The sequence below is a fragment of the Paramisgurnus dabryanus genome, chromosome 20 (genome assembly GCF_030506205.2).
Source record: "Paramisgurnus dabryanus chromosome 20, PD_genome_1.1, whole genome shotgun sequence".
NCBI lineage: Eukaryota > Metazoa > Chordata > Actinopteri > Cypriniformes > Cobitidae > Paramisgurnus > Paramisgurnus dabryanus.
Genome location: NC_133356.1, coordinates 8,008,256 through 8,032,096, shown reverse-complemented (window position 1 = coordinate 8,032,096; position 23,841 = coordinate 8,008,256). Strand labels below are relative to the sequence as shown.

Here is a 23,841-nt window from a genome sequence, read left to right as displayed (position 1 = left end):
TTATCTCCAACCAGCGAGTAAAAGATTTACTGGACAAATCTACAAGAATAAGGACGGCCTCATCGTTCTTAATGTTTCTTTTAAGAGTACACAACAACTACTTGTGTCTGTTCACTGATAACATGGCTTATAAAGCACTGAGCTGTTGTTAAGACTGTGATAAACAGGAACTTCATTAGATTTACACAAGCAAAACACAGCAAGAGGAGGGTCCATAAATCACTAAAGGACCTCAGGCAATAGTATTTGTCACCAGCAGGTGGAGTTATTTGCCTAAACCAGGGGTTCTCAAACTTTTGATAGGAACCAGGGACCGGCATATGATGAACCTTTTCTAAAATATCCACTTTATTTATAAAGAAATGTTAAAACTGTGTTAGATAAATAGTAACTGGGATATAATAAAGACAGCACATTTTTTACATACTTAAATAATTGGCTACAAGTAGACTTTACTGCATTGTCTTTTTTCTTAAATCCGGGGACCCCAGAAGGTTCCAAGTTCTAGACTGTTAAAACAAAAAAAATACAGTTTTTGCTTATGTGTAAGTTGTTAAAGGAAAACACCACCGTTTTTCAATATTTTACTATGTTCTTATCTCAACTTAAATTAATTAATACATACCTATATTTATTCAATGTGTGCACTTCATCTTTGTACAGCGCGTCGTGAATGTGTTAGCATTTAGCCTAGCCCCATTCATTCCTTAGGATCCAAACAGGAATGAATTTAGAAGCCACCAAACACTTCCATGTTTTCCCTATTTAAAGACTGTGACATGAAGAGTTACACGAGGAAGTATGGTGGCACAAAATACAACTTTTGTTTGGAGCCATAGGAATCAATGGGGCTAGGCTAAATGCTAACACATTCAAGAAGCGCGGTACAAAGATTAAAAGTGCACGCATTGAAAAAAGATAGGTATGTATTAATTCATCAAGTTGAGGTAAGAACATAGTAAAATATTAAAAAATGTTTATAAACTAGATAATTAACCACGACTGTAAATGTGGGTAATAATGATAAATTATACACATAAAAAAAAAAAAAAAACGACAAGTAAAACAACATCTTTTATTAAGTAATACCATATATAATGCAATTGCATATCTTTGGCGAAAATAAATTTTATAAACATTTTATTAACAGAGGTTAGCGTACAAAAAAATGAGGGGTTTGCCTGTCTAACAGACGGGCAGACAGTGACAAACATATACTGAGGTGGCAGCTTGGGTTGGCAGAAAATGCTCAGCAGTCGAATTTATTTACATCATTCAATGCAGTCTCGACACCCTCGATATTACACGATGTGAACGTTAAATAATTAAGAAAATATAATAAAACATTAAACATAATCGGTCTCACACCATCATTAACCCGCACACCCGGTCGTCAAAAACATATGGGTCCAAATCATTCACAATATGAGATGTTTTTATACTTGAACCCTACGTCACAGGCCTCCCATATCTAATATTCACAGTTGGCACAGAAAACTGAAAACGCCCATCTCAATACTTAAAGCTCCCTGGGATGTTAACAGTAGTTTGGGTGGCAGTGTCGATAAATAACAGAAGTTATTCAAAACTTATCTTATCAATTGCAATTTAAATGCATTGTAATGTGATACAAGAAAAATCAAAGTTGTATATCGAGAATCATTCTTTACTAATTCTTCACAACAAAGGTTTTGTTTCTTTACGAGTGAATCTCAAGTCCAGGTTACATTTCACACCCATCCAAAAAATAAATAAAACATAAAAAAGTAAAATTGTAAAATTTTCATTACTATTAAGCACATTTCCGACCAAATTATTATTATGGTAATGCATCCAGATTTTATGTTTACATTCTTTTGTTTCCTGTATTCATCATTTTCTGAGATACAGTAAAACATAAAGGGGTAGTTTTCCAGACAGGGGTTATGACTAGTCCCAGACTAACTAAAACTAAAGTTAGTGATGTCTTGATTGAAAACAACTTATCTTAAAATATATCAGTGCGAGTTTCAAGATGCACACCAGTAATGTTTATTTATAAATTATGTTTTAATTTAGGCCTAGTCTAGGTTTAAATTAATCCCTGTACGGGAAACCACCCGAAAAAGTTCAAATAAAACCAGCATAATGACTTTACGATATATTTGTCTTTTTGATTTGGGGTAAAATACATCACCGGCTTTCATGAGACTCATTCTTACAAGCTTGTTAACTTGGCAGTATTATCAGTTAGCAGTCAAATAACTGAGATTAAAACAGATTAGCACATTAGTCCTGGCAGTGATATCATGGCAAAACTGCAGATACTGACATTGTTTTCTACAGATGAGACTCAACACAATCTGGGGTCTAAATTAAATAAAAAATTTGGCAGTTCGTTAAGCGGCCCAGGGTCTTTCTGAACCGGTTTTCTGTCTATGATGCGGTCACGTAAGTTTTGGCACAGGTCATGCATTACAAATGAGCTAAAATGAGCTACTTCTGCTTTCTTTCTGGCAGGGTCACATCAGGTACTTCAATTCTGTTTGCATTATACTGCATGGTATTACCACCGTTTACCACTTTTTGAATGGCACAACAGGCAAAAAAGCAGACTGATCACAGCAAACAACACTGCAAAAAACACTTTCTAACTTAGTATTTTGTCTTGTTTTCAGTACAAATATAAATACAAAAAGATGTATTTTCTTGATGAGCAAAATTACCTAATAAAAATAAGTCTAGTTTTTAGACAAAAAATATACAAATTAAGTGAATTTGTGCTTGAAACAAGCAAAAATATCTCCCAATGGAGTGAGTAAAATTTGCTTGAATTAAGTTATTTCAAGATTTTTTTCTCCCAATTGGCAGATATTTTTGCTTGTTAATTTTTTTCTCTAATTTTTTCTAAGGTCATTTTTCTCATCAAAAAAGCATTCTAATATAAGAATTTCTAGATATTTCTACTAAAACAAGACAAAAATACTAAAAAAGTATTTTTTTTGCAGTGAACCTTGCTAAGTTAACAACATTGCAAAATAAAACCTGTTGAAGGATTCATATTTAACACAAAAGTTTACAAGGTTACTTAAAATCCATGACAATAAGACAATGTGTAAATATAATGGGAATGTGTCCGGGTCACATTTCATCCAAAAATCAAAAGATGAAAATTGTGTATTTTTCCTCATTATTCTCAATGTTGATTTTGATTACGGAAATATAAAGATAAAATGAATATAACAACATAAGCACAAATGCTACCATAATGAGTAGATGCAGAATGAAGAATAAATACAGAATTTAGGAGTTGTTTTCATCCACTCGTTTCTTTTGATTTTGGTGTAAAATGTGAGCCATGTGCATTTGTATCTACAGCCGCAGCTCCGTGAATTTTGAATAGAGATAAACTCTATAAAGGCTGTCTACGGGAGCACATGCATACATCACATGTGCACATATACCAAGAGGAAATAAGGAGCTACCACATCTTGAGTTTTTGCATAGGCTTTGAACAGAGGGGATACTAAACAAGTTCAACCTGTTATAGTGTGCATGTAAAAACCTGATGAAGCACACAAAGACCAAAGAAACGAATCAACAGAGATGTGAATGTCCGTGTCAATCGTCTGTTCTTAATTCAGTCTGTTGTAAAAGAATCAATTCAGTGAAGGTTCTGGATCATCTGTTTTGATATCCATCATGACCCCCTTGTTTCCAACTTTTGAAACCTGTCGAGAGCGCATGACATTTCACAGCAAATGAAGAAAATATATTTTGCTCCGACGCAAACATTTTAGGAGCGTTAAAGAAACATTCCACTTTTATGAAAAAAATTATGTCTTTTTTGAGGAAAATATTCTAGGATTTTCTCCATATAGTGGACCTCAAAAGTTTCAATACAGCTTCGAAGAGCTCTAAACGATCCCAACCGAGGCATAAGGGCCTTATGAAGCAAAACGATCATCATTTTCGCAAAAAAAGTACTTTTTGAGTTCTCGTCATGCACAAGCTGTGTGTCGTGCCAGCGTGACCTTACATATTACATAATCACATTGAAAGGTCACTGGTGATTTATACGAAACTACCAACTACCAGGTGTAAAGAAAGAGGACCGTTCTGATGTTGTTGTATGTGGAATGATACAAATTAATGTTTTTGTGTAAGTTTATTGTTTGAAATGGTCCACAAGTGTGTGTTTCACATACGTAACGTGTGACTTTTCGATGTGATGACGTAATTGGTAAGGTCGTGCTGGCGCGTCACACGGCTAGTGAAAGACGAGAAGTTGTGGTTTAAAAGTAAAAAAACATGCTTTTTTGGCGAAAATGACAATCGTTTCGCTAGATAAGTCGCTTATGCCTCGGTTGTGATCGTTTAGAGTCTTTTGAAACTGCATTGAAACTGTAAACTCTTATGAAGAAAAATCCTGGAATGTTTTCCTCAAAAAAAAACGTAATTTCTTTTCGACTGAACAAAGAAAAACAAACATCTTGGATGAGTAAATTATCTGGATTTTTTATAAAAAGTGGAATAATCCTTTTTCGTTAAAATTATTTTTATGACAATTAAACCCCGCACACAATTTGTAATGAGAATTACTACACTGCAAAAAAATTACTTTCTTTCTCAGTATTTTTGTCTTGTTTTCAGTAGAAATATCTTAAAAAGGCTTTTCCTTGATGAGCAAAATGACTTAAGGAAATAAGTATAGTTTATAGAAAAAAATATACAATTCAAGTAAATTTAAACTTAAAACAAGAAAAAAATTTCTGCCAATGGTGTGAGAAAAAAAAATCTAAAAATAAGTTTTCTTTTTTCTTAAACACTTAATTTAAGCACAATTTTCTCACCCCATTGGCAGACAATTTTGTTGTTTTAAGCACAAATTCACTTAACTTGTATAGTTTTTGTGTAAAAAATAGACTTATTTTCTTAGGTCATTTTGCTCATCAAGAAAATACATCTTAATTTAAATTTTTTTAGATATTTTTACTCAAAACAAGACAAAAATACTAAGTAAGAAAGTCATTTTTTTGCAGTGTTAAAACATAACTTTAAGTGTTTAAGCGTCATGAAAATAACATCATAGTGCAAAACTATCCTGATGCCGAAATGCAATTTAACTTATGCAATTTTGAATGCGTTTAATTTTGCTGCAAAATGTGACCTGCCCGCTTCTGTGAGTTTCACCCAAACATCACCAGTGACTGATCCTAATCATCATCATCATCATCATCAGTAGACCACGACCATCCAAACGACACCCAGCTCCTTTTAAAAAAAACGAAACAAACCTGATGGCAGCCGCCGGATGAGAATTATTGCATTTCTTTGTGATGTTCTTTAAAACAACAGTGTCCTGTACATGTGACTCTCTTGTGAAGCGTATGGACAGATTTAGTGCTTCAAATATCACAGACATGCACTCCATTCTGTGTAGAAATAACACAAATTCACTTGGAAGAGTAGAGCACTCGGTTAAAGAGGAAGCATGCAAATGTTTAGTTGAAAATAACATCGATCTTGCCCTGTAAAGCCCCTCCGCATGTTTTCATCTGAGAAGAATCCTGAAGCACGTGTAGTTCTGAAGTTATTCTCCATATTCGCATTAAATTATGGCTTCGTTCTCCTCCGTGAGAGAGGTTCTATTGCCGTGGTTTGAATCGAGGAGGGAAATTCAGGCTTTAAATGATCCGATAAACAAGAAAGCACAGTCATCCAAGGTCACTGAAGGTTACTCGCCGCTTTATTTTGATGCTTTTCCAGTTTTTTACTCTTGGCCGCTCGGTTCGAGAGATCCAGACCGGGACGGATCCCAGCCAGGTGTAGGAGCGATCCGGCCGCTTCCTTTAGCTCCTCGTCCAACTCCGGTTTGGATTCGCGACGCACCCGCTTACCCGGAACGGGGCACTTGATGGCGAGCGGGCGGCGTACGGGAAGCGAAGGCGGTCGCGAGCTCCTCTCCTCCTCCGAATCTTCATCGCTATGGAAACCCTCGCTGCCTGCGCGCCGTCCCTGGCTAGAGTCGCAGGCCGCCTCATCCAGAGAGGAGAGAGAGGAAGAGGAGGACGAGGAAGAGCGAGACGAGCAGCACTGGAAGGTGGAGCTGCTGTAGTTGTGGTCCTGCTTCGGATCGCTGCTTACCAGGACCGAGTCGGGACGCGAGAGGTCTATGGGGCTGTCCGGGTCACCTGCGGGAAAGAGTCAAACAGTTTTATGAGCAAGGTTACAATCATAACAACCATTACACAATAGTGCTCGATTCAAGTGATGTTTAGTAAAGAGTTTGCACACCATAATTTTGCACTTTAAAAAATAAATACAAGGATTATAATTTAACGAGATATTTTAATCTGTCTTTGACATGGAGAACTTTTCTTTTTTTTTAAAGCTGTAAAAATTACAAATGTCAAAAACTGCTATTATAAAATTGTCTGAGATTTTTTTTTTTTTTAAAACTAAAATATATATATAAAAAAGTAAATAAATACGACTTCACGTTTGCATCCGTAGCAAACATTTTGAGAGTTTTTTTGTCAATTCAGAGCCACCGTATAAGCGAACTGGGGATAAGGTGCCTTGCTTAAGGTTATCTCAACCGCAACCTGCCGGCCGTCAGACTCGAACCGACAACCTTTTCTAACCATTAGGCCATGACTGCCCCCTTGTGGCAGATGATCGTGGAACAGCTTGGAAAACAGGACGGTAGGTACCGATTCCAAAACAAAGGGTTAACGAAAGATTATGGGTCGTTAATTATTGTGTGTCCGTATGGATAAATTAAATGTAAAAGGGTTAAAATTTTAAAATAAATTTGCAGATTACGTCCATATATTCTCTTTTTTGAGGACCACGTCTAAAATTTCTGGTTTTATTTAATTCTGAAAGAATATTTGGGGGATAAATGCAAAAATGTCAATGTGGTGTAACCGGTGTGTGTCAATAGTATTGTGTAAGTAGTATTTTTTTATTAAAATATAAATATATGAATAAAAATGTGGAATAAAATATAATCATCTAGTTTAGTGTTAGTGTAATATGTTTTTTTTTTTTTTTATAAATTTTTACATCATTTGTCAATGATTATTTAGAAAACAGAGCTGTTTTCAGCATATGTCAGGACAAATATTACAAAACGCATTAAAATTTACAAGTAGAAATAACTAATAATTTTTTTTTTTTGATGATGATTACGCTTACATGCCATCAAGGTGGATAAAATATTTCATATTTCTCATTCTTTGGCGCAATTTGTGGTTACACCATTTGACATTTTCAGGTCCACTCATTCTTAACTTTCATTAAAATGGTGCAAATTTAATTTTTTATTGCATAAAATTAACATAAATACACTGTGCATTGAAATAAACTTGATGCATGCTTTTATTACTTTTTTCCTCATCTTGCCAAACCGTTTTTGTCACTGATCCTTATAGAGTATTGTGCTCAAGTTAGCTAAATAATAGCTTGTTGCTAATATCATTCATCCGTTTGTAATGAATAATAAGTGTGCAAGGATCTTGAGTGATATTTATGAAGCAGAGTCGCTGATATGCCAATACATCTTAGAGAAAATAAAATATAAATGATGAAATTTGAGTTTATATAATAATGTCAATGCAAAGCAACCATAGTGGGCCTATATATATATATATATATATATATATATATATATATATATATATATATATATATATATATATATATATATATATATATAAAAAACATTGTCTTTGTGATGTGGGTGTGAAATATGACCTGAATGTTTCTCTAAAGTCACATGCTGCACAAATAAAGGAAGTGCAATGCTGCTTCAATTAGCTGACATTATTTTAAACATTACACAGACAAATCATCAGGAAAAATATAGATTTGCACGTTGAAATGACACCGCAGCCCTGGACATAACCCATAACAATAGACCCAAGCATCTGATGTCAGTCTGCCATGATTTATGTTATGATTTTAACAAACAACACGTCATAGATAAGCGTAAATGTAAATATAACTTTGAATCATATAATATTTAGCCAAGTAACAAATGACCAAACATCAGAGTGCTTTATAAACTGATCTCCAAATACTGTCAGTGAGTATTTAACCCATTATAGTCAAGCACCAGTCAACTGAATAAGAAAGAGGAAGTGAAGAGAGATGTGTATTCTTACACGGGTCACTGTGATGTCCAGGGGCGGAGTTCAACAGCATCATGGTTGTGGCGGCATCAATGTCCGACTCTAGAAAAGGACATGAGAAGATATCACAGCGGTCAGACTGCATGGATGGTGAGTTTCTGTTTCTACGCAACCCTTCAAGAGAACTGAATTATTCATTATCGACCAGACAGAAAAGAAAGTAAAAATAACTGAGACTACAGTAAAGGTGACAGAGAGATGAATCTGCTCAGCGTTAGGATAAACTAAATCAAAGTCTTTAAACATTACATATGTGTTTATGTCATATATATAGTCATTAAAGATTCCTACATGATAATGCGTGACTAACAGTGCTTTTAGTATACCAATAAAACAGATTTACAGCTCACCTTTAAGAGAGCAGGTCTGGAGGAAGAGGTGTCGTGCAGGTGAAAAGGCACTAGACGGACAGACAGACAGACAGAGAGATGTAAGACAGACAGTAGGACCATGGATCGATTCCTTGTTTTTATCAATTCTGGCTGAAATGGAGTACAATGCACAAAAGTGTACACCTGTATTTTTACCGTAGTAAATGTATGTGTGTGGTAAGTTACCTGGGTGGGGAGGCAGGGGGGGTGCAGAAGGAGTGGGCTGTTGGAAAGTGCTGTTTCCTCAGGGCTTGGATCAGATTGGGCCTGTATTCAGGGTCCACACACCACAGAGAACCCTTCCCATTTACCTAGAAGAAACACATACACAAATTTAATCACCTCACTATTCCAACACTATTGGGATCTTTAGTTTAAATTATTAGATGTTCATGCCTTACGTAAGGAATAATTGACAATGGGCCATTTGAAATTAGTTATTCGAAAATAATGCACACCTAAGGTGGTAATGCGGCACGATGAGAACTTGTTACAACGCGGGTGTGCATTATTTTTAAATAATTCAAAAGGACCGCAGTCTTTTTGTCACTTTTTTCACTACAATTATTTCACTTTTAACATTACTCTAGTGGTTAATTTAAGACATTTGACAGGTTAGGTGTGCGTTTTACAGAAAAATAATCCAACAGTCCCGTGGAATAAACACTTGGAAATAATCACTTCTTATTACATGTAAAACATGTAAATGGGTCAATGACGTGACGTTAATTATTTTTTGTCTGTATGGTTTTAATTAAATGTAAAAGGTTAAAATTTCAAAATTAATGTGCAGATTACTTGCATACATTCTCTTTTTTGAGGACCAAGTCAAAAATTTCTGGTTTTATTTCAATTTAAAAGAATATTTGGGGGATAATTGCAAAATTGGCAATGTGGTGCAACCGGTGTGTGTCAAATTGGTGTAACTAGTATTTTTTTTAAATAAAAATATAAATATATTCATTTAAAATGTGGAATAAAATATAATCACCTAGTTTAGTGTAATATGATTTTTTACATACATTTTTACATCATTTGTCAAAGATTATTTAGAAAACAGAGCTGTTTTAAGCATATGTCAGGACAAATATTACAAAAACGCATTAAAAATTTAACATTTAGAAATAACTAATAAAATAATATTTTAAAATGATTACATGCAATATCAAGCAGAGGTGGAAAGAGTACTGAAAATTTGTACTCAAGTACAAGTACAAGTAGTTGCTAAAAAACTACTCAATTACAAGTAAAAGTACTGGTGTTAAAAATGTACTTAAGTAAAAGTACAAAGTACCCCTCTTAAAAACTACTCAAGTACAAATTACTTTTTAGCCGGTGATATTTATTGAATAAACATTAAATCCATTGAATGAAATCAGAGATATGAATGGATTAAAAACAGGCAATTTGTGTTTTATACGAATAAACACATAGTACAGGAATTTTGTCTGTTTAAAGAATGTTAAATGATTTTAACAGCAGCTATATTATTTCATATTGTTTCTTCATATAATTTTTATCAAGTTATAAAAATGGTCTAATGTTATTATTATTAATTAATTATGATACAACATAAATAAGCTTGTTGGGTTATTTTTTTTAAAAACAGATTTTTTTCAAAAGTTTTACAAAATGCCTTCCAGGAAATTTTTCTTCTAAAAATATATATATCAAATGAAAGAACAGACCCTCTACTTTCAAACAAACAATAAAAAAAGTGAAAAACCGTTCCATCCTATTTTTTCCCCTGCTTATAAACTCTTAAATATTGGTGTTTTCTTTACAAATACACATTTTTTTTTAGCAAAAAGCTGAAACAATTGCATTTTTGTAAAGGAATTTAGTTAGAGATCATCAGAACGAATATCAAACATAAAATTAGTAAATAACGTTTTGGCTTCAGTTTATCCATTAAATTGGTTAAGTCCGCTATCTAGTGGATAATCGCGGTATTGCACATTAACATAAATTCTTCAGAAACACGTTTTATGCAAATGTTTTTTTTTTCTTAATTGACAAGATAACTCGTCAATGGCGGGGAAAAGAGTTAAAAATATTATTGGACAAGAAAGCTTTCCAAAAGTACACTACTAATATTTCAAAAATTATCAGCATTTATGATTTAGCACTGACATATGTGTAATTTAGACAGGCTGTCAGTGCTGCTACGCCAGTGGGACGCGGCAACAGACGAATTTGATAAAAGAGTCCTTATTAGACTGTTTATTATTATAAGCTTAAAACACTGATTCAATATGAATAATACAATGTTGACAATGACATGAAATTTAACTGTGAGCGCCATTTTACAATGTTAAATCTTTTTTTACGGTCTACGTGCTCGTCATTTAGGTAACTGAAGATCATGTTTTAGGTATGTGACAAAAAATATAAATACATATGTAATTATAACCATATGATAGATAATAAAAAGAACTTTAACATGGTTTTTAAATTATTAAAATCGGATAACTATTAAGAAAGTTATGGAATTTTTTTAACTCGAAAATTAGGGGGCATTTTTGTACCCAATTAAAACTATAAAACTATGAAAAACTTCCGCTTGACCAAACACTTTAAAATATCATAACTTTCTCATTTCTTGGTCTATTTGCATAATTCAAACACCACATTGTATGTAATTAAAAGCCCAAGATTAAGATGACATCTTTTTAAAAGATATGTATATAAATGTTATTATTTTTGATTAACCACTAATTAATGAAACCGAGAGCATCAATCCACGCATATCTTTCCATATGAAATCAAAGCCCTCTCAAATAAAAGTTGTATTTTTATATATTAAAGAAACATTTCATTGTTTCTTTAATATTTCTTAATTGACTAATAATGCTGGCGAGCAATTTAAATGGTCAGATATTATTAATACATTAATTGATGATTATGTTATTTATCATTAATAATAATTCAATAAATGCATGCATGTTGCATGCATTATTTATATGTTTGACAAAATTATGCCAATAATGTAATCTAGAGATTCTAATCCTTCGTTCTGTATGATTACTTTAAAAAATAATGCACGGATTGATGAAAACGGAGAAGTTTTGGAAGCCAATATGATTGAATGGGCGATTCTGCTTTTGACAACAACGTCACTTGCGGATCTTAAAAAAGCACATGCGAATGTTACAATAAATCCCAAACTTCACCTTATTCAAGTTAAATGTATATTCTATCAAAAGTATTTGGTTTGAAACAAAAAATACTCGCCTTCATAGAGGATTTCAATGCCAAACACGAGAGAAATTTTGCTTCGCTTATAACTTTCTTCTTACGACAGCAACCTTGGAAATTCGAACGTGAGAATCAACGTGATGAAGTAATTTATGTCACTAGTATATGGGCTTTAGAGGTATTCACAAAGCAAAGATATGACAGATTTCCTAAGTCAACAACGCGTCTGGCGCTGAATACCTGCTGGGAACACAGCCGTGGGAACAAAGCGCTCGTGCGTAATTACGTCATTTTGTCACATACCTACATGTTTCAAGTGATGTTTTCAGGCAAATTATCGTGAGGTCTACCCAACATTAAAAACGAAAACGATCAAATAAATATGGTTATAAGTCTTCTTACCATAATGTGCTTTTTGAGATTAGAGGCTGAAGTATTGTAAGCCGAAATCACTGCAGATGGCAAACAAAGTTTGCATTACATTTACACGCTGTCTCCTTTCCTTCCTCTGTTTCAACAACTCCCAGGTGCGGCCATGGGCACTCATCATCCGGTATTTCTTCTGAATTTTTAATTAATTCAGCGTCCATAACGCCAAAGTTCTTTGACATTAAAACACTAAATACAACGTCACAGTGAAGGACGCACGAGGATCGATTGAGAGACCGGGCTTTTTTCCGGTTCAAATACAAGGGTTTTTATTGGCCCGCCCACGATCAATTATTTCTATTGGATATCCAAATGCTGTCAAAGATTTGAATATTAATTTGATTCAAATTCTACAAGTACTTAGTAACGAATGTGATTTTCAAAGTAGCGAAGTACATTACTTACCTTAATTTGTACTTAAGTACAAGGGAAATTACAGACTTAAAAATGTACTCATAAAAGTACAAGTACACGAAAAAACTACTTAATTACAGTAACGTGAGTAGTTGTAATTCGTTACTTCCACCTCTGATATCAAGGTAGATTAAATATTTAATATTTCTCATTCTTTGGCGCAATAAGCGGTTACACCATTTGACATTTTCAGGTCCATTCAGTCTTAACTTTCATAAAAATGGTGCAAATGTCATTTTTTATTGTATAAAATCAACATAAATGCACTATGTGCATGGAAATAAACCGAATGCATGCTTTTAAAACAAGTAAACAGATTTTTTTTAATTTCTCATCTTGCCAAACCGATTTTGTCATTGACACAAAATATAAAGTCTAAACACAATCTGTTTTGTCTATACCAGGGGTTTTCAAACTGGGGTTTGGGGAAAATTTCAGAAAAAACCCAAAGAAAACTTTTAACATTTATTTATTAGGTGTTTATCTCTCATTTCTTACTACATACATTTCAGAATCATTTATGTTTTATTTGCATCTTTTTCTTATTACAGTCCCCTTTATCTCACTTTTTAGGGATTATAAGTACTAATAAGCTGCTAGGAAACAAGATTTATTGTCAAAGTTGCTGCAGTACAAATACATTTGAATTGAAAATCTGTCTTCATGTTTTTACATCTAACATTACGCTAAGCGTTGCCAATTATTTATCCATTATAAATATTTTAGGCAGGTGGTCCCTCCTTATATTTGGAGGTCCTTGGCATTATAAAGTTTGAAAACCCCTGGTCTATACGGCTGTTTGCAGATGTAGTCTGCTCATCTGTTTTATGAATGGGATGTTTTCATTGTAAAGAAATGACCTCTGGTCATTTTCCTGTTTGATCAAATGACAGGTGAGGAAGATCAATCATTTTAATCCAGTGACCCATTTCACTCGAAAAATAGAAACAGAACCGAGCGACTGCAGTCCAGTGGGAGGTTCGAGCTTCCTAACGTGATCATCGAAGCATGTGATTGGCAATACAGACCCTGTTGGGAGTTTACAAGTGTGGTTGAAAGAAGTCAATAAACCTCATCATAAAAATTTGCTTGTCACAGCACAAAAGACAGCGTTTGTGTGTTTATGACAGGATGTGTTTCACGAGTCATAATTATTACTGTATCACTTCATTACTGTTGGACTCAATGGATGAGTGGATTGAACCCAGAATCAATCCGGGTCACTTTTAACCTCTTTCAACGGAAAAGACTGGACTATAAAAAGGCTAGTGATCAGAATGAACAGATCTTATAGCAATGAGAAATTTGGGGGGAAAACATGTTTGTCAAATACATAATGCAACAATGGAAGCAAGGCTAATGGTAGATAAAAGGTTGGTAGGTAGACAGGCAGACAGACATGTAGAGAGAGAGAAAAAGCGATGTAACCTTGACTCAGATTACCAGTCTGCTCATAAACAGGAAGGAGGAAATGTTGTCATGGCAACTGAAACCAGGCAGTGTCATCTGACACCAGCTCAGTTTGACTCTGCATGTGTGTCTGATGGAGGAGATCTTACTGAACGTCTCAATCTGCTGACCTCTCACAATAATATTATAACATTACAGCTGTGGGTCCTAATGTGAGACCTACTGTCCATCCTAAAAATACCATTATTGAGACGTTGATATGGATCATTGCTCGTAAAGTATCGATATCCACATGTTCACGTAACGTTCGTCTACACATTTCCACCAAAGTGCGCATTTACTTGAAAATAAATTTTTATTAACTCTGTGTGTCAGATTGAAGTGGTTGTAGCAGCAAAAAGACATTTCTGGAAAACTGTGTAAATACAGATAAACAGATCGATATACCCCTGAATCGAATCGCAACCGTATCACAGTATTTTCGAGGTACAAACTGCAATTCTGTTGTCATTGTCACCCAATCACACAGTATGAGTTCAGATGTGTTTTTCTGCCCCTTTTGATCGCTAGCTGATGTCTAATGGTGGGTAGCTTTTATCTGCCGATATGATTATAGGCCGATGCATCCCAACTTAAAACTATAAAACAATAGTTATTTATTTGCACCAACGGTGTTGCTGTTAAAGGGTCACTCCACTTTTTTTTAAAATATGCTCATTTCCCAGCTCCCCTAGAGTTAAACGTTTGATTCCTTACCGTTTTGGAATCCATTCAGCTGATCTCCGGGTCAGGCGCTACACTTTTATCATAGCTTAGCATAATCCATTGAATCTGATTAGACCATTAGCATCGCGCTAAAAAACTAACCAAAGAGTTTTTATATTTTTCATATTTAAAACTTGACTCTTCTGTAGTTACATCGTGTACTAAGACCGACGAAAAATTAAAAGTTGTGATTTTCTAGGCAGATATGGCTAGGAACTATACTCTCATTCTGGCGTAATAATCAAAGACTTTGCTGCCGTAACATGGCTGCAGGCGGCGCAATAATATTACGTAGTGTCCGAAAACAGTCCCCTGCTATTGAAAGATACTAAGGGCACAATTTGTTGGCATCTGCGTAATATCATTGCGCCTCCTGCAGCCATGTTACGGCAGCAAAGTCTTTGATTATTACGCCAGAATGAGAGTATAGTTCCTAGCCATATCTGCCTAGAAAATCACAACTTTTAATTTTTCATCCGTCTTAGTACATGATGTAACTACAGAAGAGTCAAGTTTTAAATAGGAAAAATATCGAAACTCTTTGGTTATTTTTTTAGGCGCGATGCTAATGATCTAATCAGATTCAATGGATTATGCTAAGCTATGCTAAAAGTGGTAGCCCCAGACCTGGAGATCAGCTGAATGGATTTAAAACGGTAAAATCAAATGTTTAACCCTAGTAGAGCTGGAAAATGAGCATATTTTCAAAACAAAGTGGAATGTCCCTTTAAACGTTACTGTAATGTGTCCATAGACTATTATGTCAACGATTCGATTCATTCTGATATCTTAAAACATTGCAACACGTTGCATCCTTAATTTTTTATTACGTTTATTTAACTAAGTTCTGGAGGAGCATGGTCATGTAATCCAACCAATCGGCACAAAGAGGTCTCTATATAAAGCCATCCCTCACCTCAGTGCCGTTTTTCATTCGTCTTCGATGCCACTTGCTTTGATGCTTTACTATCTAATGCAACAACATCCAAATAAAATTATTTAAAAGTGTAAAGCACTATGACAGACTGGCCTGCATCTGCCTGAACCTTTTGGAGCGGAGACAACTGTCTATTGTTGTGTATTCTACTCCTCACAGGGAAATGGAGTGACCTTGACCAGGTTTGTCACCTCTTATCACACAGGAGTGGATAAGGGCCTTGCCAAAACCCCACCATGACACATACACTCACCCTGACAAAGTCAACACCATAGCTAAGATATCCAATGCTGAGAAACACTATGGCTTAGTTCAGACTGCAGGTCTTTATGCTTTTTGCTGAAGTTTTTTTGTGCTGTTGTTCACATTATCATTTAAAAGCGACTGTCATCAGTCTCACGTGTGAACCGTATACGGCCCTGAAGTGACCCGCATGCTCATAAGACAACGTGACATCATATTCCTGCCTCCTTCAGAGCAAAATTGTGGCCTCTGTCACATCCCAATGATGTAAAAGTCGAATGAATTGCGACATGGCCGCTCAGACTGAAGTTGCATTGCAATACATCAGATGTTGTCGATTTAGAACCACATAAAAGTTTGGGTAGAGGTCTTCTCGTGTCCAAAGAGATGTACCCCAAAATGACCCAAATCACTTATTACCCGAACCCGAGGTGCATAAATAGTTTCTTTTTTTAAAGAAAGACCCAACTTGAAACAGACCTGAGAAGATTAGACCAGAGTCCGACCCGAACCAGTGGCAATTTTTTTTTACCCGACTGGACCCGAATGTAAACGGCACCGACGTGTGTGTGCAAACCCGGTGACCAATTTGGCCCGCTGCTCCATTTTTTGTTATCTGATGACAATACCAAGATAAGCACTAAAATATACATTTAAAATTGATTGACAGGTCTGTCTCATCGAAAATGAACCGACCACCAGCCGCACGATGTTGCAAGAATTTGATGGACACACCCAAGACAGTTTGGGTCTCTCGGGTCCTTTCGGCAAAAACACATTAATTTTAAATTACCCGAGACCTCTGATATTATACCTGGCCCGTGTCCGAGACGTATGTGAAACTTTTAGACCTGAACCCCGCTTCGGACTAGGGCCGGACCTCGGGTTTTTGGATCCAAGTGGACCAGTGAAGATCTCTAGTTTGGGCCAATGAAAGTGGCCCAAATCTGACTTTTTGCACAAATGTGACCCATATCTGATTTTCTTACGACAGTCTGAACACAAACCAGATTTTTTCAAATTAGACCAAGGACACTTTCATATGTGGTCCTAAATCAGATATCTGATGTATTGCAATGCGACTTCAGTCTGAACTGAACATTTGTAAAAACGTATGGCTTCGGTGTGGCTTTTATGATACTTTTTTGTCTTGGTACTGATCCCTGCTTAAAAAGACATGCTGCTAAAAGTTGCACAGAAGAAAAAATATCATATGTGTTTATGACAACCTGAGGGTGATGATGGGCTGATAATGTTGACCGAATTAAATGTCTGGGTTAACAAAACCTGTAACCTCATGAAATACTCAAAGAAAATACTAATTTGCTCCAGGACACAACCAAGAAAGACAGCAACATTGGAATTTGCCTAAAGGACACTCACCTTCCCAAGACTCTTTTCCACCTTGCGGAAGCACTTGTTGAGGGACAGGTTGTGCCGCACAGAGTTCTTCCAGCCGGTGGGGGCGCTGGAAAAATACGGAAAGTGCTCCAGGATCCAGCCGTAGATGTCTTTCACTGGGAGAGATTTGCTGGGTGACTGTTCGATGGCCATGTATATGAGCAGGGAAAAGGAAAACGGCGGTTTGGACTTTACAGAGTCTCCGTTTGAGCCTGCTGAGGAAATTCCGTGGTTTTCATTGTTACCCTCGATGTCGAAAAGTGGACCTTGGCTTGACTGCGCCTCAGGTCCTCCTAGCGTGAAGTTCTGTAGGAGGTTTTCGTGAAGCCAGTTGAGGTTGGTGAGTTCTTCATCTCCTGAGCTGGAGGTGCAGTCCAGACTGGTGGCCAGTGGGCTGGCGGCACATTCGGCTTCGGGCAGCGTCCCGCAAACTCCGCGCAGGCCGGCCTGCTCTTCCAGCAGGCCTGGGGATTCGGCTTTCTTATCCGGTGACATCCCAAAGATTGGACCCATTAAACCAGAAACTGCTAAAAAAGAAACATAACAAAACAAGTCATTTTATAACTCTTTTATTATAAACAATATGTATGATTGTGAATAAAAGTGCTTCTTTATTATGGGTGTAAGAAAATATTGATGCATGCGAGTATCGTGATATTTTTGTTCGGCAATACTATTCAATTCTAATAAAAGCTATAGGCCAATTTTACAGAAATTTTCTAGGACTAAAGTGATGTGTGAACGAGGTTTAGTAAACCATTGTGTTAGCAGCTAAAAAGATCATGGGTTCGCCTAAATGTAAAAGGATTAAAATCCATTAACAAATAAGGCTGTCGGTTAATTGTCTAGTAAATTGTGACGATTAATTGCCTGTTTAGGGCTTTGACGGCTATGACGATTAATTGTCTGTTTTATTGAATTTACATTAAATTCTCATAATTTTTTGTTTGTTCATTAAATAATTTTCAAACATTGTTGTGATTATTAAAAATTAAATCTTTTGAAAATTTATGTTTTATGTTTTGATGAATGGCTTTGCAATGTATCGCGTTACACTGTCAGTTAAGGAGAGCCATCTGATACTTTCTCATTTATACAGGCGCTGCAGCTCCCACTTGTGTTTTTAGAGAGAGGTGCAATCATTGCGGTGATCCGAAATCATCGCAATGAGGTCAAACAATCACATGGGACGATTATTTAATCATTGTGGCAGCCCTATTAACAAACATCAAGTTAAAGTCCACCCAGTCAAATCTGAATGATAAACAATGCCAAGTAAATAAGTTATATCTCGAAAAAACAGGCAGGATCTTCTGCTTTCAAAAGTTGAGGCCGTGTATGTTGTCAGCCCTGAAACTACGGCCATTTGTGGGAAAGCAGCCATCTCTTTTCACTTTCAAATACCACTACAACCTGAATAGATGCTCACGACTGTGTTAGAGGCAGGGTTATGCTCGTTGTTCCCGCCAAAAATCTCCTAAAATATAAAATGGAGAAACTGTTAAATGATCTAACTACATAATTCAGCACTACAGACAACTGCCCTGCAATCTTTCCTTATCGACCATTCTGGAGAACAAGCTTTCAGATTAACTACTCAAGCGATTTCCTCTCTGCTGTCAGTTCTTCATCCTCCCCTTCAATAATCTCCCTTTCCTAAAAAAACTCAGAGAGGAACGGCCCTCTTCTCGCACTCATGTGCTGTATTTCTCACGAACGTTTAGCAGAAGGAGACACTTTTGTATCTGAGAGCTGTTGATGTCTCTTGAGAGCGTCTCAGACGACCTGGTCTCCTTCTCATCCTCGCCCATCTCTTACCAATCGCACTCAGCTTCCAGTTAGCCATCAGCCACAGTACCAACCGGCCGGGAGAACCTGAAGAGCAAATGGGCTGCTTGGAAAGAGAAATAGCTACAAATATCTAAAAAAAAAAACACCTTTGCCTATACAGGATGATGATCTGCATTTTAATGATGGGAGGACTGTATAAAGCATGTTATATAATGTGCATTATTAAACTTCAAAACAATCATACAGACTTTTGTTTTGCTGAACTGTTCAATAATTATTACAACAGTTCCTATTTGTGTTCCAACTGTTAAGTTAACACGATTAAGTCAATGAGCACAAATATTTTTTGTAAAAATGGCAGACGCGTCCCAGCTGTGGTATTAAGGCAAAAAGCAGGTCACTGGCGTCGAGCGAATTGGCAAATCCCTACTGTCTATTCACCCCACGCTCAAATCCGTACCCCGATGTCACCATGACAACCATGCTGTCAGTTCAATTAGGGAGGAGGATTAGACAGTGGATTGAATAAGAGGAGGGAAAGTCCATCCAGTTAAGCCATCAGTCAGCATCCGTCTCTCCTGTATCACTCGACATCAGACACCCCAGATGGGAGAGCGTCTACTGTTATAACATTGAACTAGGTCAATCATGGTCGGTACGAGCCTGTCAGCGGTCAAAGCAGACATAATAGAACACATTTAGGAACAAATCAAAACAAATCAAATAAAGACTAATGACCTCATGTTTCATATTCTAAGTCTGGTAGTCTATGAGTATTATTGCAGTTCGCAGTAAGTATATTGTGCATGATACAGGGTTCCCACACCTTAGTTAACTTCAAATTCAAGGACCTTTCATTCAAGGACCCCTCAAATTCCAGGACTAAATGTGGGGACACATTTCAAGTGAGAGCATTGTGTACCTTTTAAGATACATTGTTACAGTTCCCTTTCGAGGGAACTCACGCTGCGTCACTGCGGTGACACTTTGGGGACGCCTCCAGGGGTAAAGTGTGTCTGAATGTGTATATCAAATTCAACCAATGGTGAGGCTATAGACAGGAATATCGCTTTTTAAAATATTGTCAAAGGCGGCGTTACAGGGACGGAGGAAGTATGGCAAGGGAGACTCAGCGCCTTGTTCCCTTCTCAGGGAACAACAGTTACATATGTAACCCAAGACGTTTTCATGTGTCAAACACAACTATGCAAAAAAGCATTTTGGTATGAATCAACATTCGCATACAGAAAATATAAGCATTTAAAGTGAACAGTTTAGCACGTGTACTTAAAAGTCTAGAATTTGTATGATTATCCTACACTACACAGGGAATAATATGGATTTTTTTCCAGAAAAAATATTGTATAAAATAGATTCAAGCACTTTCAATGACCTGTATCTATGCATGTATATTTTCAAAAACTTCCCTAGCATAAGGATCAATTAGAGAAAATGCATGCTAAAAGAAAAATACAATTACGTGAGATAAGAATTTACAGAAACAGAGAGTAAAATATTAGAGAATGAACATGCAGATAAAAGGTTGACAGGAGCACCATGGAAACAGTAAAATTATTAAATAAGTAATAAGCAGTAAATGATGAATCATAAATCTCAGAAAAACAAAACTGCCTTTTGCATTAATGTAAAGCTTCCTACCCAAAGCTCAAAACCCAGAGAAAAAAACGTGTTTAACTTAAAGAGGTGCTACAGAGGGCCGAGCTTACACTCCTCAATCTCTAATTGTCTTTATTTTCAACTACATTTACAAAATTATCTGGTAAGTTACCCTCATTGTATTGTTTATTACACCGCCGGTGTGCATTATTTTCAAATAATTCAAAGGACCGGAGTCAATTATTCCACTTATACCACGGTTTCCACAAACATTGCTCTGGTGCCCCTTTTTAAGACATTTGAAAGGCTAGGTGTGTGGTTTACAGAAAAATAATGAACACCCATGGAACATTTCTCAGCCAATCAGAATAAAGCATCCAACTAGGGATGCTAAACAATTCATCGCGATTAATCGTTAGCAGAATAAAAGTTTTTGTTTACATCATATATGTGTGTGAACTGTGTATAATAAATTTGTATAAATAATGTTTTATATGTTTTAGAAATGTTTACATGTGTATATACATTTGTATATTTATGTATAATTTATATTATATATATATATATATAAATATAAATACTTAATATATACTTTTTTTCCCTTAAAATTATACATGAATGTGTTCATATTTATATATATACATATTTATTATACACAGTTTACACACACATGTGATGTAAATAAAAACTTTTATTCTGCTAACGATTAATCGCGATTAATTGTTTAGCATCCCTACATCCAACAGACCTGTGGTATGAGTAAGGAACAATTGACGATGGGCCATTGAATAATGCAACGAAGCGGAGTGGCCGTTACACCTCGGGTGTGCATTATTTTTCAATAATTCAATGGGCCGGAGTCAATTATTCCACTTATACTACAGTTACCGCCTCAAGACATTGATCACATGATATATTTAAAGGGATTCGTCCGGTTTTTGTACTTAAACTGCTATAGACCTGTCTCACAACTTCCGTATTTATGACCGGAAATACGCAATCGTCGCGGAAATTTACTTCCTCCGCAGTCAAGGCAATGTAAAAAGCCGTATCTGTTCCATCAATTCCCTGTTGATGGTGAAGTTAGACAGAGGTGGATTCAGGCTATTCGGCGAGACTTATAATGTGTCGTTTTAGTTAACAGTTCAGTAACAGTTAAACTCGCTCTCTACTTACCAAGAAATTTATGGTCAAATTCTTCATGGAAAAAGTTTTCCTCCATTAGTCGTGTCACATCAGCAAATGTAATATTTGGCAAATCCGTTAACTAAGTTGTGTAGACTTTTTGATCCATTTTAAACTTGCCCGGGTTTATGTTTTTCTAGTGTGTTGACGCTTGACAGGAACTCCGCTTACACGACGATTACGTATTTCCGGTTACTGTGAGAAAGGTCTATTGTGAGTAGGACTACTTCTTCCATGTCTCATCCAGTAGCTCTTTTGCTTGTTCCAAAATGTCATTTTAAAGCTGGCAATGGAGGCTTGAGCCGTGGATAGCATTATAATGCAGTAATTAATGAAGTTATTATAAAGAGAGTGATAGCGACAGAGACACAGAGAGAGAAAGAAAGAAAGAAAGAAAGAAAGAAAAAGAGAGAAAGCGAGCGAGAGAGAGAGAGTGAGGGCGAGCGATTGTGTGAACGAGGCTACCTCTGTGCATCTCCAAACAGCGCTGTTATTGCCTCGGAAAATCGTCTGTCATGTTGTTTTTGTTAGTCCGTTATTACTGTTAACGATGTGAAGTGATATGGAACTGTAATGCGGTCAAGAACTATGTTCGCGGTGCTTTCCCAGAAAATAATTGCACACCTCAGAACGTTCATCAGCCAATCAGTTTAAATCATTTAATGGACCCGTAGTATAACTATAATTAAACTATGGTGAATTTTACTAAGTGCCGCATTAAGATCGCTAGAGAAAGCCGCACCTTAAACCAACGTGCGTATATGCGCAAATAGTTCATGTTTTTTTTGAATTTTTTGTTAAAATTACCTCAAAGTGCCACCATTACTTTGTCAGTTTTGTCTTAAGCAAATGTAAACAGTTCAGAAATAAGACACATTACCTGTCTTTAACAATATCCAGCAGTCATTTTTAGTGTTATAACCTAATTTATTTAAACTACATAGGTACTAAGCATTATTTTAATTGTTTTTATTAAGGCCAGTGATAATTTTGGCTAGGCCAGTAGAAAAAATCTTTCATGTTGAGTCCTGCACTTTTTACAGCTCCACAATAACAGTGTGAGGTCTTTCAACCTTTAGACAGTCACACAAGCGGTTTATTACACGTGTTCGCTCGTAATGCCTCCCGGCTTTATGGTGTTGTAATTGGGTAGGTACTTTTAACTCAGAGGTCATTATCATACACACAAGACTGTTCCTGTTAACCCATTAACTTTAACTCGTTCTGCTCTATAGCCTCTGGGTAGTTCATTTACCCCTATTAGCAACACAAACTGTGACCTGAAGTGAACAGCGTAGCCCTAATAATTCCCAGGTGCTGATGTGAAAGAGCGAGCGAGTCATCTGGCCTTCCTCTATGGTCTGAGATGTCCTCTGCACTACAAGCATTGCTGTCGAGCAAGAAAGGGAAGTGGTTTTTATGTGATTAACTCATAGACGATTATCATTATCATAATTATCACTGCTCTTATCAAACGACATCAAAGGGCCAGCCGGTAATGGCACACTTGTAAGGGAGAAAGAGAGCACTAATGAGGAATGGCCAAAAAGACACCAGGGCCTAATCACAGAGAGACAACACCAGCTCATCTGCAAGTTAAAAGAACGCTCAGCCTTTCATTCATTCATTCATTCAGAGAGAGCGAGAGAGAGCAAGCGAGCGAGCAAGCGAGAGCAAGACAGAGAGAAAGAGAGAGAGAGCGAGAGAGAGACAGGTGCCAGGGACAGTTTCCCTTTCAATCTTGTTTATCCTTAAAGTAAAAGATCAGCCAAAAATGAACATCCATCTCTATTTACTCACTCTTATGTCATTCATGACTTTATTTTAATAGCACACAGGTTGAGAAGTCACACAAATGCAACCTCTGACTGCTTTTAAAGATATAGCAAAATAATGTGATAAC

General features: G+C 36.2%; 1 protein-coding gene across 2 annotated transcripts in view; it reads right to left on the bottom strand.

Moving 5' to 3' along the window:
* Positions 1–1,057: 1,057 nt before the first annotated feature.
* The window catches only part of foxn2a (forkhead box N2a), a 54,964-nt gene continuing 32,180 nt past the window's right edge, over positions 1,058–23,841 (bottom strand). Inside the window, exons 2-6 of one of the 2 annotated variants that reach the window (XM_065296205.1) lie at positions 17,328–17,869; positions 8,735–8,859; positions 8,528–8,577; positions 8,151–8,219; positions 1,058–6,173 (exon numbers count right to left, since the gene is read on the bottom strand). In XM_065296205.1, the coding sequence (XP_065152277.1) occupies positions 5,707–6,173; positions 8,151–8,219; positions 8,528–8,577; positions 8,735–8,859; positions 17,328–17,858 (1,242 nt within the window). In that variant the 5' untranslated portion in view covers positions 17,859–17,869 and the 3' untranslated portion in view covers positions 1,058–5,706. Of the gene's footprint in view, positions 6,174–8,150; positions 8,220–8,527; positions 8,578–8,734; positions 8,860–17,327; positions 17,873–23,841 lie in introns of both variants that reach the window. The other variant, XM_065296204.1, reaches the window with a different exon arrangement.